This window comes from Ahaetulla prasina, chromosome 2 (genome assembly GCF_028640845.1).
Source record: "Ahaetulla prasina isolate Xishuangbanna chromosome 2, ASM2864084v1, whole genome shotgun sequence".
NCBI lineage: Eukaryota > Metazoa > Chordata > Lepidosauria > Squamata > Colubridae > Ahaetulla > Ahaetulla prasina.
This window is the reverse complement of record NC_080540.1, coordinates 82,219,207-82,234,224: the sequence shown is the minus strand read 5'-3', so window position 1 is coordinate 82,234,224 and position 15,018 is coordinate 82,219,207. Positions and strand designations below refer to the sequence as shown.

Genomic DNA, 15,018 nt, shown 5'->3' with positions numbered 1-15,018 from the left:
AACTTGTGTAAATTAGACCTTTTTTGTGTGTGTGCAAATCATTGGCTTATGCTCAGCCAATCTTATGAAAATGACATATGATTGAACAAAATGACATAAAGCTTGTGTGAGAATAAATGAAATGCTTAGCAAATGTTTTGGCATTATGGATGGAGTAAGAAAAGGATACAGTATGTTAATAGCCCTCTTGGTTTTTTTCCTACCTTGTGTTAAAACACTAGAATGTTTTGACTGTGTATCTTGCCTCTGGCTTTTTTTATTTTCATCTGTTTTTTTTTTCAAGTCCTGACCACATCAACCTTTTGATCCTTAATTGCCAGAACATGCATAGTTTGTTCCAGAAAAATGGGCCTAGGATCTGGCAAAAAAAATTTCATCCATGCACAGAAGAGAAGAATACATTTAAAACTGTGATTATTTTGTAATCCCTTTATAATAATCTGTCAGGAAGAGCCTTACTGAGAATTAATCACATGAGCCTTAAAATATAGCGCATTGGAGGAGTTCCCATTCTGTTCAAGTTTGTAACCTGTCCTATGAGGACTATTTTATGCACTCAAGAAGCAATTATTACTTTCTAAACTCTGACAAAGAATTTTCTGAACAATGACAATTCTGGTATACTTTGATTTATTTCCCCAAAACAATAAATTTTGGAATAAATAGCAAACATTGTATCTTAATGGATATTTCTAATTAAAGAGAAAGTATTGATCTTGTTGGTGAACACATGTTAAAAGCAAAATACATATAACTGGTCTCTTTCCTGACTTCTGGGAAATTTGATTTTGGATATAGTCAAGCAAATAATTAGGCAGTAGTTAAAGATAGTGTTACAAAATGAACATATCACAAAGATACCCAAATATTAAGGGAAATAAAGCCTAATACCTGTAAAATATTTATATTGTCTTAGCATAGAAAATGGACATGAAAAGACAAAATATTATGTTGCCAGTACATTAAAAAGTAGCAACAAAACAGATAATAACAAACCTGACAAACAGCTAACAGCAGGAAAGAGACAGAGGGGCTAACTCTGGCTGCACAAGACTGTTCTGTCCCCCCGCAACCACAACCAAGAAGACACGCGAGCTGACTATAACTGCCAGCAATTTATTCCTACGACAGATATCAGTTCTGACAACGAACCTGCGATTGCCTGTCAAGTTCTCTTATCTCCTCAGAAGCCAGCATAACTGCAGTTCGTTGCTGGAGCAACCAAGAGTTCAGAAATAAACAGAAATAAACAGAAATCCAGAAGCCAAATTCTTAGTCTCGAAATATTGCAGCCAAAGTTTCCAAGAGTCAGTTTTTGTCCGTCACAAGAAGCTATAGAGCAGCTCCTCCTGCTTTTATACCTTGTGGGGTGTGGCTCCGTGACTCAGCACTCTCTAGGCCTGCCCCACTCCTTCTTTTGTTGTTCCCGCCTCTTCTTTCTGCGATGCCTGGGATCTAACCAGGACTGATTGTCAGCAGCTGGGTCTTGAGATGTTGCCTGGGAGGGGGAAGGTGCGGGAGAAAGAGGCCTCGTCATCTCCTCCACCTGGCCTGCCTCTGGAACCTGGAGCGGAGCCAGAGAGAAAGGTCCTGCAAAGGGAAGCCCTGTCGGCTCTTCCCCCTCACTCTCTGAGTCACGCTGCCAAGAGGCCAGGCTCAGGAGCCAAAGACACAATAAAGACCAAGCATTAAAAATAAATGCATACAAAGCCACAATTGAGAAGACAGCAACAGCAAATGCCGGCTCTGCAAAGAAGCTGAAGAAACAGAAGAGCACTTGGTTAGTGGCTGCAAGAAGATCAGACTGACTACAAATGACAGCATTACGAAGTAGCATCATTTGGAAGATGCCATTTGCCTGAAAGCAAGAACTGATGAGACCACAATGAAGTAAGCCGAAGTGCTGTTGGGATTTAGAATTCAAATAAACATATCCCATGCCACAGTCCAGACTTGATAAGACAGACCAAAAAAAAATAAATCTGGATAGTGGACATGGCAGTACCTGGAGACAGAATAGAAGAGAAAGAAATGGAAAAGATAACAAAATAGAAAGACCTGCAAATAGAACGACTGTGACAAAAGGAAGCAAAGGTAATACTAATAGTTATAGATACCTTGGGTATAATCCCAATATAACTGGAGCACCACTTGAATTCTGTGGCATTGATAAATTCACTTTCAGTCAACTGCAAAAGGCAGCTTTACTCAGAACAGCTTGATAACTTTAACATTATAAAACATCAACAGCTGCCTATGCTATGCTAGATTCTTGGAAAGAACTTGATAGGTGGATAAAAATACTAAATCCAGTCTGAATAACAGGTTGACTGTGCAACGGACCATAATAATAATCTTTCTTTCTTGGGTTGCGTGGTTGCCAGTTATTCTACTTCTCAGTTTTCTTCATCATACTGATATCAGGCCACAGATGTTTGCAAAACACTAGGAGAAAGACAAGCTGTGCAACCAATAGACTATAAATGATGAAGTCTTTGTTGAGAACAGAATGCCTTGCGGAGCGGGTGCATTGTCTAACAAACAAAGCTTGCGTTAATACTGCTGAAAGCTGCTCATCCATCAAAAAATCGGCGGACATAAACACCCACTATAAGTACTGCAGTTACAAATGGGAAAAAGTGTGTTATCCATCTATGTGGAAGGACAGATATTGCCAATGGCTGCATTAATGCTTATGTATCTGAATAAACATAACAAGAAATTAGTTTAGTGTTTAAATTTGAAATTAGTACATACAATTTAGTTTTGCATTTTTTTTTACTTCAGGAAGACACTGTAAATCTTACTTTTCAAATATTTTATATTTAGCTGGCGAACATTAGGTGACCTATTTTTATTTTTATAACGGTTTTGTAATATTAAAAGGATGATTTTCATGGATTGTTTTATGCTTATTTATTTATTCAAAGTCTTTTGAATAGGTGATATAAAGTTGATTTTAATAATAAAATTTACCAAGCTAGCAGTTTTATTATATGCTAAACCACTGAAATAATATATAAAGCCATTTTTTTTTAAAAAAATGAAACTGCAGTAATGAACATAGGTAATTCTTCACAATCAGATTGTGAAAAGAGTAAATGTTCTGTCAGTTAATCCTAAAATCATGCAAAATGAAAACTCTCATTTCCTTTTTTTAAAATTTTTAAATAGAAAAATGTGATTAACCCCAGCAAGGTGAGAGGATATCTTTAGGTTCAATTGACATAGAAAGTTTCTGAGAAGTTTTCACTTGAGAATACTATATATTCTTAAACAGTAGCCAGAATAAGTAGGAGTGTGAACAAAATAAGATCTAGAAGCATTCTAGCTTGTCTACGACTCTAAACACATGTTCAATTTTCAACTCCAATTTTGAGATTTCCACCATTGATCTTCATTTCTGATTTTACCGTACTGTTCTTGATTTCTCCTTAGTGAATCCCTCCCCCCCGATTTCTCTCTTCTTTTTTAAAGATGCTTTTATTATTTCAGATTATGTGAAATACCCCGGGCAGAGTTTGGATTGAAAGGGTGCAAGTTATAATACACTATCACTGCTTCACACATTATACTAAACCACGTTTGTTTCATATGGCACAATTAGCTGAGTTAATATATCAAGCTAAACCCTAAATAGCTAATAAACTGTAATGACTTAATTAATATAAATTTAATTTAATTTAATATAAACATCAAATCTGAGATTAGTACAATATAGTACAAGTTTTATCCAGAGATGCCTGTCTTTATATTTGAAGCTGAACAAAAAAGTTGAATGAGAATCCCACATCCCATCCCAGCAATAATAGTACCTCTTCAAATTAAAAAAAAAAAAAAAGCAGGCGGCTATATAGTTCCTGAAAAATTATCTGGTTTAGTATATGCCTTGAAAACAGTCTCACTCTAGAATTTTGTCATATTATCCACTCTCAACAAAGTATTAGAGGATGAGTAGAACTAGAACGTGATATGGAAAGCAGTCTATGCCAATGTTTGAGTGGAATGGAAAAGTTGCTAATTCTGAGAGAGAAACTAATAACTTCAATAAATTCAATTACTGTAATAGATGGCCTATCAAAACATGAAACCAAAATGTTTAAATTCTCCACATGTAGTAAGCTAACCTTTATTCTATCATAAAAAACGAAAAATTGAGTGATTCTTTCTTTAACAGGAATGAAATTCAAATAATTGAAATATTAAGCTACTTGCAATTTCATATATCTGAGAAGTAAAACAGTATCATCTATATATTTATATAAAATAAGATCTCATTGTGTTCAGTATGCTCAACTCTAGAAAACTATGTATAGGATTGCGTTTTCTCATTAAAACTGATGACAAATAACAAAAAACCTTCCATATTTGATATCAACCATTTTCACTTAAGTACACAGCATCACTTCCAATATATTTAGTCCACAAAACAGCTGGAGATAATTTTTAATTGAGAATATTTTAATTTAATCCTTTTTTGCTACGTTTTTTCAAGCTAAAAAATGTTTATATCCCAATCCTATTGGTATTTACTTTGAAAAAGTCTATTGACTCAATGGAATTATTTCCAAGGAAGACTATAAATTGAAAGGTTAATTAAAAAGATACATTTATTTAATCAATTTATATAGCTGCCTAATCTGAAGAAGTCACTTTGGGTGGCAATTTGTAGGATTCTATCATTATAAAAATCATATCATTTATAATATGCAATTTATAATTTGTATTATATATAACTATAATATAAATTATACTTTTATAATTGAGGCATAATTTGCATAATATCTGTTGACCTTATTTTTTCGCGGGCAAAATTTTTTATTTTCCATAATAATTCCCACAATTTGACCAGTGTACAATACAATCACTTATCCAACAATCGATCCTATACTCAAATTATGCTCAATCAGGCCTGCTCGACCGCCACTCCCTCCCTTAATCCTTTCTACCCTTCTCATCCTTCTTCTACTTTCCCCACCATCCTTCTCCTCACTTTCCTACATCCCCTCCTCTTTCCCACTTCTTACTACCATCCTTTCTAACCCTCTATCTTCTCCTCCTTCTTCTCCTCCTATCCTTTCTTCTCCCTCCCTTCTTTCCTACCTACCTACCTGCCTACCTACTTTCTTCCTTCTTTACTCCTCTTTCCTTATCCTTTCCCTTCGGAAGTGGTTACCGAGCAGTCCCGACTTTACACCATTCCAACTTGTTTAATTCTACCATTATTCCTGTACAATGGCAATCAATCAATTTATAATCTTCCCTTCCCCCATTACCCCCTCCCCGAGACTTCCCAGAACAGAATACAGGGTATTGTAACTAACAAACATAATCTAAAATATAACATAAAACATATTCCATTTCACACCATCATACTATCAATTCCCTTCTTTCTTAAACTCTAATACATAGCAATTCCTAACTTCACTCAAAAACTAATTGATATTTTTTAATCTGATACTTATTTTGAATATAATCGATCCACTTCCTCCATTCCAAAATATATTTTTCTTGTGTACAGTCTTTCAAGTAGGCAGAAATTTTTGCCATTTCTGCTAAATTTGATACTTTACTAAACCATTCTCCAATTGTAGGTAAATCTTCTTTCTTCCAATATTGTGCAATCAATAGTCTTGCAGCAGTTATTAAATTCAAAATCAGTTTTGTCTCTATAACAGTACAATCTGGAATTATTCCTAATAAAAAGAACTGTGGAACAAACTTGATCTTCTTTTTCAAAATGTTCTGCATAATCCACCAAATTTTAATCCAAAAAGCTTTAACTTTTTTGCAAGTCCACCATATATGATAATAGGTAGCATCCTCACAATCTCATCTCCAACATTTTGCTTTCACATTTGGATACATACATGACAGTTTTTTTAGGATCTAAATGCCATCTATAAAACATTTTATAAACATTTTATTTTCTCTTAAATTTTGTGCTTGCATAAATTTAACATTCCTCACCCAAATTTTTCCCATGTTTCTAACATTATAGGTTGTTGAAAATTTTGTGCCCATTTTACCATACAATCTTTAACCAACTGCATTTCTGAATCAATTTCAACCAATACATTATATAATCTCTTTATATGCTGTTGACCTTGATCTTTTATTTGTTTTACCAAGTTATCATCACTTTGCCTTATACCAATTTTCTGATCTATTTTCCATCTAGATTGCAATTGTCCATACTGGAACCATGTATAATTTCTCCCTTCATCCCTCAATTTCTCCCTAGATTTTAACTGTAATCCCCTTTTTTCCATAGTCAACTAACATCTTGCATTATTTTTAACTTTATTCTCGGTTTTTTACTCTTCCATACAAAATTACTACTCCCTTTTTGCCATTCTTGTAAATTTGCATCTTTCTTCAATATTGGAATCATTTGAAACAAAAATAAAAATCTAGGCAAAACATTCATTTTTATAGCTGCCACTCTTCCCAACAATAATTGTAACTTCTTCCAATTCTCCATTTCTTTAATTACTTTCCCCCACAATATCTGTTGACCTACATTGATACAAATGACATATTTTATATCATTTGTGTAACTGACATTATGCATAGTACGAATTACCAAAAATAAGGCAAATTTAATGAGAGGCTATGTTTTTAGACACCTTGATGCAGATTGTCTGGATGAAACATTCCCAATATTTAGAAGTTATTGGACATATACTGTACTCATTGGATTCAATGACTGACAAATAGGGCTCTGTTAGACATGTCTAATAAACAGATTATACACGCATTTTGATAGCTGGAAGTAAACAAGATTAAGAATAGTTCATTATGAAAGTGAAATAGAAAGTGAAAAGTATAAGTAAAATATATAATACATATATGCTAGTCTCAGTTGAGGTAAGCAACCTGATGCAAATCATAGAATAGGTATAAGAAATAACACACAAAAGAAAATGAGAGAAAAAAATACAGCTAGATTTAATTTACTCCAAAACTTAGGCACGTATGATTTACTACTCATACGTGCCTATCGCCCATCTTTTTACATCTACATCCTGGGTTCCACAACATCCAACATCAATGAATATTGTGCAACCTCATCCACATCATCCATCGCATCTTTTTCATTCCTTTTTTTAATGGTGGCTGGGGAATTCTGGGAGTAGAAGTCTACATCTTTTTAATATGCCAAGTTTAAAAAGCGCCGTGCTAGACCTATTCTCTATCGCCTTCTATTCTCCATTAGATATAAAATTTACATTCTTCCTCCTCTCTTGCTTTTATCCCCGCAACCAAGGCGTCTTTCCCGCCCTTTTTTCCCATTGGATGATCTCCTGTCCAATCAAAATTTCACAATGCGATATATATCCCTGTCAAATTTAGCTCCCTCGTTTCGCCTCACCTTCTTCGCCTTCTGCGTGACAGAGCTGAGTAAAATTCGCGCTCGTTCTGCCCTAGTTAAAAGAAAGACTGCGCCCTCCGTTGTTCACGCGTCCAATGCGGTGGTGGCTGAAGGCGTGGGGTCGGCTGCCAGAAACGGCCTTTGGGCGGGATTATTCGTGGCAGCCCAGAGCGGGGCTCCCGCGTTCGACAGGGGTTCAGAAATACCAGGCCTCGTTTCCATGGGAACAGGATCCCTCCGTAGGGGGCGGGGACATTCCAGGCAGAAGTCGCGGGAAACCGCTCGTGCTCTGCCGTTGGAATCACGCAAAGGAAGCTGAGGGGGAACTTAGCTTACTGAGCATAATCGAAAGCTACTTCGACCGGGCGGAGCGTGTGGTTGAAAAGGACCTCGTAAAGCGGCTTCGCACTCCCAAGGGCGAGAATGAGCGAATGCTGCGGGTTCGCGGGGTCCTGGACACAATCCGGAGCTGTGGCCACGTCCTGGAGGTGGCCTTCCCCCTTCGTAGAGAAAGTGGCTGTTGGGAGTTGATCAAGGGCTGTCGGGCCCAACACAGCCAGCACCGTATGCCGTGCAAAGGAGGTGAGCCTGAAGAGCGCCTCCTCTCCTGTGCTGTAAATTTAAGCAAACAATCAAAATCGTTAATTTGTACTTTCAAAGCAAGTGTAGATATTCAAAAGAAATAATTGGTCTTGAAGATATTAAAACGTATTGAGTAAATATGCACAGGATTGCAGTTATTGGTTGTATTGATTGGACCTCGATCTGATTGACTGAACTTTGGTCTGCATATTGGTCTGTGTATGATATTCTACACCACATGATCATTATGGGGTTGGCACAATAAATTTAAAACATAATGGTTTATGGTTCACTCTTGTGCAAATCTGTGCATAGAATTAGGTGTGTTAATAGTTAAGTTGTCTGCTTGAGCAGATGAAAGACTTCAGATACAAATCCCAAAATAAATTGATGTTTAATATATTAATTGATCACATCTTTAAAATTTGTTAAAAGTAAACATAGCCATCTGGCTATCCAAACAAAAGTAGGACTTCAAAAACAGATTGCTTAACACCTGACAATCTGTACTGCATGACTAGTGAACCTGCGTTTTAAGGAAAGAAGGTTGATAAACAAATGTTGGAAATAGTTGCAAGATGACGCAAATGTAGATATCTGGCTATTTTAAGATCTGCCTAGTTGTAGTTACCAATCCCTTCTGTTTAAGGAAGCCTAGTGTTCAGAGTTGTTAAGCAGTATACAACACATGTGGTAAACTGCTTGCTTTCTAGCAAAATACGGTTGGTAGATAGTGGGTTGTAAAAATCCAGAGTATCTCCATGTAAGCTTTTATCTATCATTTGGTAAGCAGCAAAGAAAAGGTTGATTGACTTTTTACTATTGTCTAGTGGTCCAGAGTTTTTCAGCTGAAATCTGGTAGGTCTAGATACAAACAATGGATTTTCTGTGGTGTTAAAAATAGAACTTGGAAAAATGGCAGGCACTTTGTTGCTTTCCATTTATTAATGCTGCCATCTAGCTTAATAAAATGGTACTGCTGTCTGCTTAATTTATTTCCCCCCCCCCTTTTTTACTATTAGTATTATCTAGAGGGGTTTTTAAAACATATTAAAAAATATGGTCCTAAACTTATGAATTGTTTTAGAAAAGTTGACAGATTTTTTTAATGTAAACATTTGGAAGTCATGGAAGGTATTTGGAGGAAATTGAAAAATATATAAAACTTTTTCCTACTGATCTTAGTCTAAAGCAATGACAATGGATTGGACTTTGGACTATGAACAGATTGACGGACTGACAGTCATTTCTACCTTTGTTAAGACCTTTCGTAGAAACGTTCTCCATAGGTTTACCATGGAGGCTGCCGGTCTGTTTGCTTAGGCTTATCATCTTCATCTGGTTCCAGCTTTATTTGTCCTCTTTGACATCTAGACATCCGTTGGAGGATCCATCTTTTAATGTCTTACCATCTGGGATGTTACCATCTTAGCACCCTCACCGATCTACTTTTTCTATGCTACGCTGTACAGGAACTCCTGCGCCTGCGAGGTGCCCCCGCCTCGCAGGAATGGCCCGCCTCATTACCAAGGGCCGGCCTCAATGACGGGTCTTGGGACCCACAGAGGTGGCATGCGAAAAGAAAGAGCCTTTGGGGGTTTTTAGATAGGGCATTTTTAAGGGGTGGGAGGGGTAGGGCGGGTGATGGGGGTAGCCCGTCGGGAGGGAAACCAGTTCCAGCGCATGCTCGTGGCGATTATCAAATGGGTTCGGAGGTTATGGGGGGGGAGGGTGTTCCTTTGTGTGAGGGTGAGTCTATTGGCACGGTAAGTGGGAGGGGCAGATATGGCGGAAGGGGGATCGACGACATAGGGGGTCACGCGTTCGATGTATGCAGGCGATCGCGTGCCCCGATCCCCCTAACTTTACCCGTTCCCCGGATGGTCAGGACCCTCAGAGCCTGGGCCTTCGTCTGATGTTATGCAACGCACGGTCCGTGGCCAATAAGGCCCCCCTAATACATGATCTAATTCAGGGGGGTGCCGCGGATATTATAGGCGTTACGGAGACCTGGTTGGGCAATGAAGGGGGTGTGCCCCTGGTTGAGATGTGCCCACCGGGTTTCCGTGCATTCCATCAGCCGAGGGCCCAGGGTAGGGGTGGAGGGGTGGCGGTTGTGATTAAAGAGAGTCTAGAGCCGAGGGAGACCACTGTACCTCAGATAGCCGGGTGTGAATCCCTCTTTGTGAGGTGGGGTCATAGATGTCAGATGGGCTTGCTGGTCGCGTACCTGGCTCCTTGCTGCGTGACAGCTGCCCTGCCCGAGCTCCTAGAGGTGCTTGCCGGGGTGGCGGTGGAGACCCCCAGACTTTTAGTCATGGGGGACTTTAACCTGCCATCTGCCGGCCATCGACGGTAGCTCGGGAGTTCTTGGCTTCCATGACGGCCTTGGATATAGATGTTCAATATACATTGATATATATTTGTTTTTCTTTCTCCAGGAATTCGATATAGCAAATTGGTTAATTCTGATGAAGTAAAAGCTTTGGCAGCTTTGATGACATACAAGTGTGCAGTGGTAGGTGAGTTAGCACTCTGAGTAAATATTAAGGGTAGGCAGAGTAGACTTGGAAGTCAATATGTTGAAATTTTCCTGGTGATGAGATTCACAGAAATTATTGTGTATACTAATGTCTTCTGCCTTCAAAAATAATCATCAATGTCTCCTCAAAAAGTGGTTATTTGTTCTAACTAAATAATAAAAGATTCTTCAAGGAAATGGCAAACCAGCCAGGGAGGCCATATAGGTGCTTTGGATGAAGGAATCAAAAAGAGTGCTAAAAGGAGAAAACTAAATTGTAGAGAAGCTGAGTGTCTATAGAGATTCTCAATTATTCAGGTCATAGTTGTCCCAAAAATACTTTTTCTAAAAGACTAGACTTTCTTGTTTTTTTCTTTGAAAATGTCTTGTTTCACATCCAAGAAGTTCTTTAGCTTCTTCAGTTCTTTATTAAAGAAGCTTCTTAGATAAGAAGCAAAACGTTTTCAAAGAAAAAAAACAAGAAAGCCCCGTTGCCTTCTGGAAAAAGCACCTTTGGCAAGCTGAACAAATTATTTGCTTCCATCTTCATAGGAGAAAGGTTGCGCAGTTCCCCGAGTCTGAGCTCCTATTCTGTTTTAGCCATATATTGATGAAGCAATATGCTAGGCCATACTGACAGGTTGACCATCAACAAATCACTGGGCCCTGATGACATTTACCCAAGTGTTGAGCTTAAAGTTGAGATTGTAGACCTAACTAAAATATGCAACCTATTTATACTTCTCCTCTGTAGTTGAGGATTGGCCAATATAACTCAATTTTAGAAAGGGCTTGTAGGGAGATCCAGGAAATTATAGATCTATAGCGTAATATAATTTCCAGGAAGATAGTGGAAACTGCTATTAGATAAAATAATCAAATATGTGGATAGGCCTTGCTCAAGGATACTCAACATGCTTCCCTAAAGGAAAGTCCTATTATCTACTATTAGTTTTTTGAGAGTGTTAACAAACATGTATAAGATAAGCCAAGAGATAGCATCTACTTAGATTTAAAGAAAACCTTGATAGCCAAGGAATAAAAGACCTGATTCTCTTGTGGATAAGCAGTTGACTAAAAAATAGGAAAAGGAGTAAATCCTCATTTCTCATAATGGAGTTATGTAATTAGTGCTCTCCCCAATTCTGTTGTGGAATCAATACTTTTAACATTTTATGAATGACCTGGAATTGGTAACTTGTGGAATAACTTAACTTGGCTAGTGACACTAAATACTCTAGGTCGTTAAAAACAGTAATGGACTATGAAGAGCTCCTGAGGGCTCTTAAACATTTGAGGATTGGATGTCAAAATGTCAGATGTCTTTCAGTGTAAGCAAGAGTAAAGCAATACACATTGGTGCCAAAAATCCCAACTATCATACCAATAGAATCAGAGCTAGCAGAAAAATATTTTGCAGTAATAGTACTAACGAAGGGGTTAACACTGTTTATCTACTGCCAAAAAAGTCAATGGCATGTTAGAGACAATAAGAAACTATTTTTTTAAAAAGAGAAATGCCGATATCATAATGTCCTTATATAAATCAATGGTACAAATTGTACCTGGCAAACGGGTAGGGTAGGGTAGGGTAGGGTAGGCTCTCAGTGTACATACACACAACAAAGTGATAGGTCATAGATCATAAATCATAGTTACAATCATCGTGTCATTCTGGCCATTGCATCTCAGACAGGATATAGAGGAGCTTGAAATGGTTCAGAAAAAGGTAACATGGCTCTGTTGCCTTGTGTGGCGAATGCACACTTGTTCACAGCTGTCAAGTTCTCAGACTGGTGCCCTGAGAGCCCTCCCTTTGACTTTTAACTAATTTTAATAGTGTTTAATTATCCTTGCCTCCCTCTAAAATTTTAAAATGTATATACTGTTTTTATTTTTTAATATTTTATTCCACACTACCCAAACACTCTGAGAGAGATAGGCAGTTCATCAATCAATCAATCAATCAATCAAGAGGCTGGAACAGCTACCCTGTGAGATAAAGGTAGCTTTTGGTCTAGAAAAAGATGAGATGAGAGGGGACATGATTGAGATGTCAAAATTATGCATGGTATACTATTTCCAAGATGGTGCCGACGAAGGCTGCCTCGGTGAAATGCTCTCTAATGATTTCTTTATTTTTAATTGTTCTCTGTGATTCACTACGGATTTCCTACTCACGAGACCATCTGCTAAAAATTAAGCAATATTTCTTTAAGGAGCAGCTTTCTTTGATCTCACCCCCGCCTGTCTTTACAAACACGGAGGAGATTCCAACACAGGAGGAGGCAATTCCCACGGAACCATGGATTACTAAAAAAACCAAACGACAGAAACGAAGGAAGAGAGGTAAACGATCTGGGATCTTAAACAGGCTTAGAAGTCGCATTAAAACTCCTCTGCCTTCAATTTTCCTAACAAATATACGCTCGCTTGCAAATAAGATGGATGAAATACTCCTCTTAAACAAATACTATTCTGATTTTCGCAATTCAGCAGTCCTATGCTTCTCTGAAACCTGGTTAAATGAATCAATTGAAAATAGCAGCCTGAACATTCCAGGGTTTCAGATTGAACGATCAGACAGGATTCCAGAAACATCTGGTAAAAAGAAAGGAGGAGGCTTATGCCTATATATTAACAGCAACTGGTGTCAAGATTTTAAAATAATTTACAAATTCTGTGACAACAATTTAGAGACTCTAATTATCAACTGCAAACCTTACTATTCGCCTCGTGAATTTTCCTCATTTCTTCTAATTGCTGTTTATGTCCCACCACAAGCCTGTGTAAACAAGGCATTACGAACTCTAGCTGACCAAATCATGGAGGCTGAAGCCAAACACCCTGATTCACTGGCCATTGTTTTGGGAGATCTAAACAAGGCAAACTTAAGGAAAGAGCTACCAAAATACTTTCAGCATGTCAATTGTCCCACCAGAGGCAAGAATACTCTAGACCATTGCTACACAACACTAAAAGATGCTTATCGGTCTTTACCACGTGCAGCTGTAGGACACTCTGATCATTGCATGATTCACCTTGTACCTGCTTATAGGCAAAACCACAAAACCAGCAATTAAATCAGTGAAGACCTGGATGGAGGAGGCAAAATTAAAGCTGCAGGCATGTTTTGACTGCACTGATTGGAATATCTTTGAAGATACCTCTGCAGACCTGGATGAACTCACAGATACTGTAACATCATATGTCAGCTTCTGTGAAGACCTATGTGTACCTACAAGGAACTTGCGAATATACAGTAACAACAAACCTTGGTTCACACCTAAACTTAAGCAGCTACGACATTCCAAAGAGGAAGCCTACAGAAAAGGTGATAAAATGCTGTACAATCAGGCCAGAAATGCACTAACAAGGGAGATAAGAGCAGCAAAAAGAAGCTACTCTGAAAAGCTAAAGAATCAGTTTTCAGCAAATGAACCAGCAAACATGTGGAAAACTCTTAAAAATATCACCGGCTATGGCAAACCTCCTTCCCAGGCTGAAGGTAATCAACAACTGGCAGATGACCTGAATGAGTTTTACTGCAGGTTTGAAAGGAAACTACAGCCACCTATCTCCACAACCCCCATCTCAGACACACCAACAACAGCCAAGCCTCCTACAACTGACCCCATTTCATTGGGTTCACAACCCCTAGTGATCACAGAAAAGGAAGTGCAGGACCTATTTCACAGACAAAAGCCAGGAAAAGCTCCAGGCCCAGACAAGATAACTCCTTCTTGCTTAAAAGTCTGTGCTGACCAATTGGCCCCATCTTCACCCATATTTTCAATAAATCACTAGAGATGTGCTATGTTCCTTCTTGCTTCAAAAGCTCTACCATCATCCCAGTGCCAAGAAGCCCACCATCAAGGAACTGAATGACTACAGACCAGTTGCTTTAACATCTGTAGTCATGAAAACCTTTGAAAGGCTGGTGCAAATAAAGGATCCATGTAAAAGTCTCATCAAAGCGTCTTTGATAAACTCTGAAGCATTCTCAAACATTTATTACTAGAGCTCACAAAAATAATAAAGTGTGTTTGCAATGGATATAGATGTTCAATATACATTGATATATATTTGTTTTTCTTTCTCCAGGAATTCGATATAGCAAATTGGTTAATTCTGATGAAGTAAAAGCTTTGGCAGCTTTGATGACATACAAGTGTGCAGTGGTAGGTGAGTTAGCACTCTGAGTAAATATTAAGGGTAGGCAGAGTAGACTTGGAAGTCAATATGTTGAAATTTTCCTGGTGATGAGATTCACAGAAATTATTGTGTATACTAATGTCTTCTGCCTTCAAAAATAATCATCAATGTCTCCTCAAAAAGTGGTTATTTGTTCTAACTAAATAATAAAAGATTCTTCAAGGAAATGGCAAACCAGCCTGGGAGGCCATATAGGTGCTTTGGATGAAGGAATCAAAAAGAGTGCTAAAAGGAGAAAACTAAATTGTAGAGAAGCTGAGTGTCTATAGAGATTCTCAATTATTCAGGTCATAGTTGTCCCAAAAATACTTTTTCTAAAAGACTA

General features: G+C 38.0%; 1 protein-coding gene across 1 annotated transcript in view; it reads left to right on the top strand.

The window, feature by feature from the left end:
- The first annotated feature begins 7,444 nt into the window (after positions 1 to 7,444).
- LOC131192437 (glutamate dehydrogenase, mitochondrial-like) overlaps positions 7,445 to 15,018 on the top strand; it is a 47,131-nt gene continuing 39,557 nt past the window's right edge. The window contains exons 1-2 of the mRNA XM_058171583.1: positions 7,445 to 7,957; positions 10,399 to 10,479. Of these exons, the coding sequence (XP_058027566.1) occupies positions 7,471 to 7,957; positions 10,399 to 10,479 (568 nt within the window). The 5' untranslated portion in view covers positions 7,445 to 7,470. The remainder of the gene's footprint in view (positions 7,958 to 10,398; positions 10,480 to 15,018) is intronic.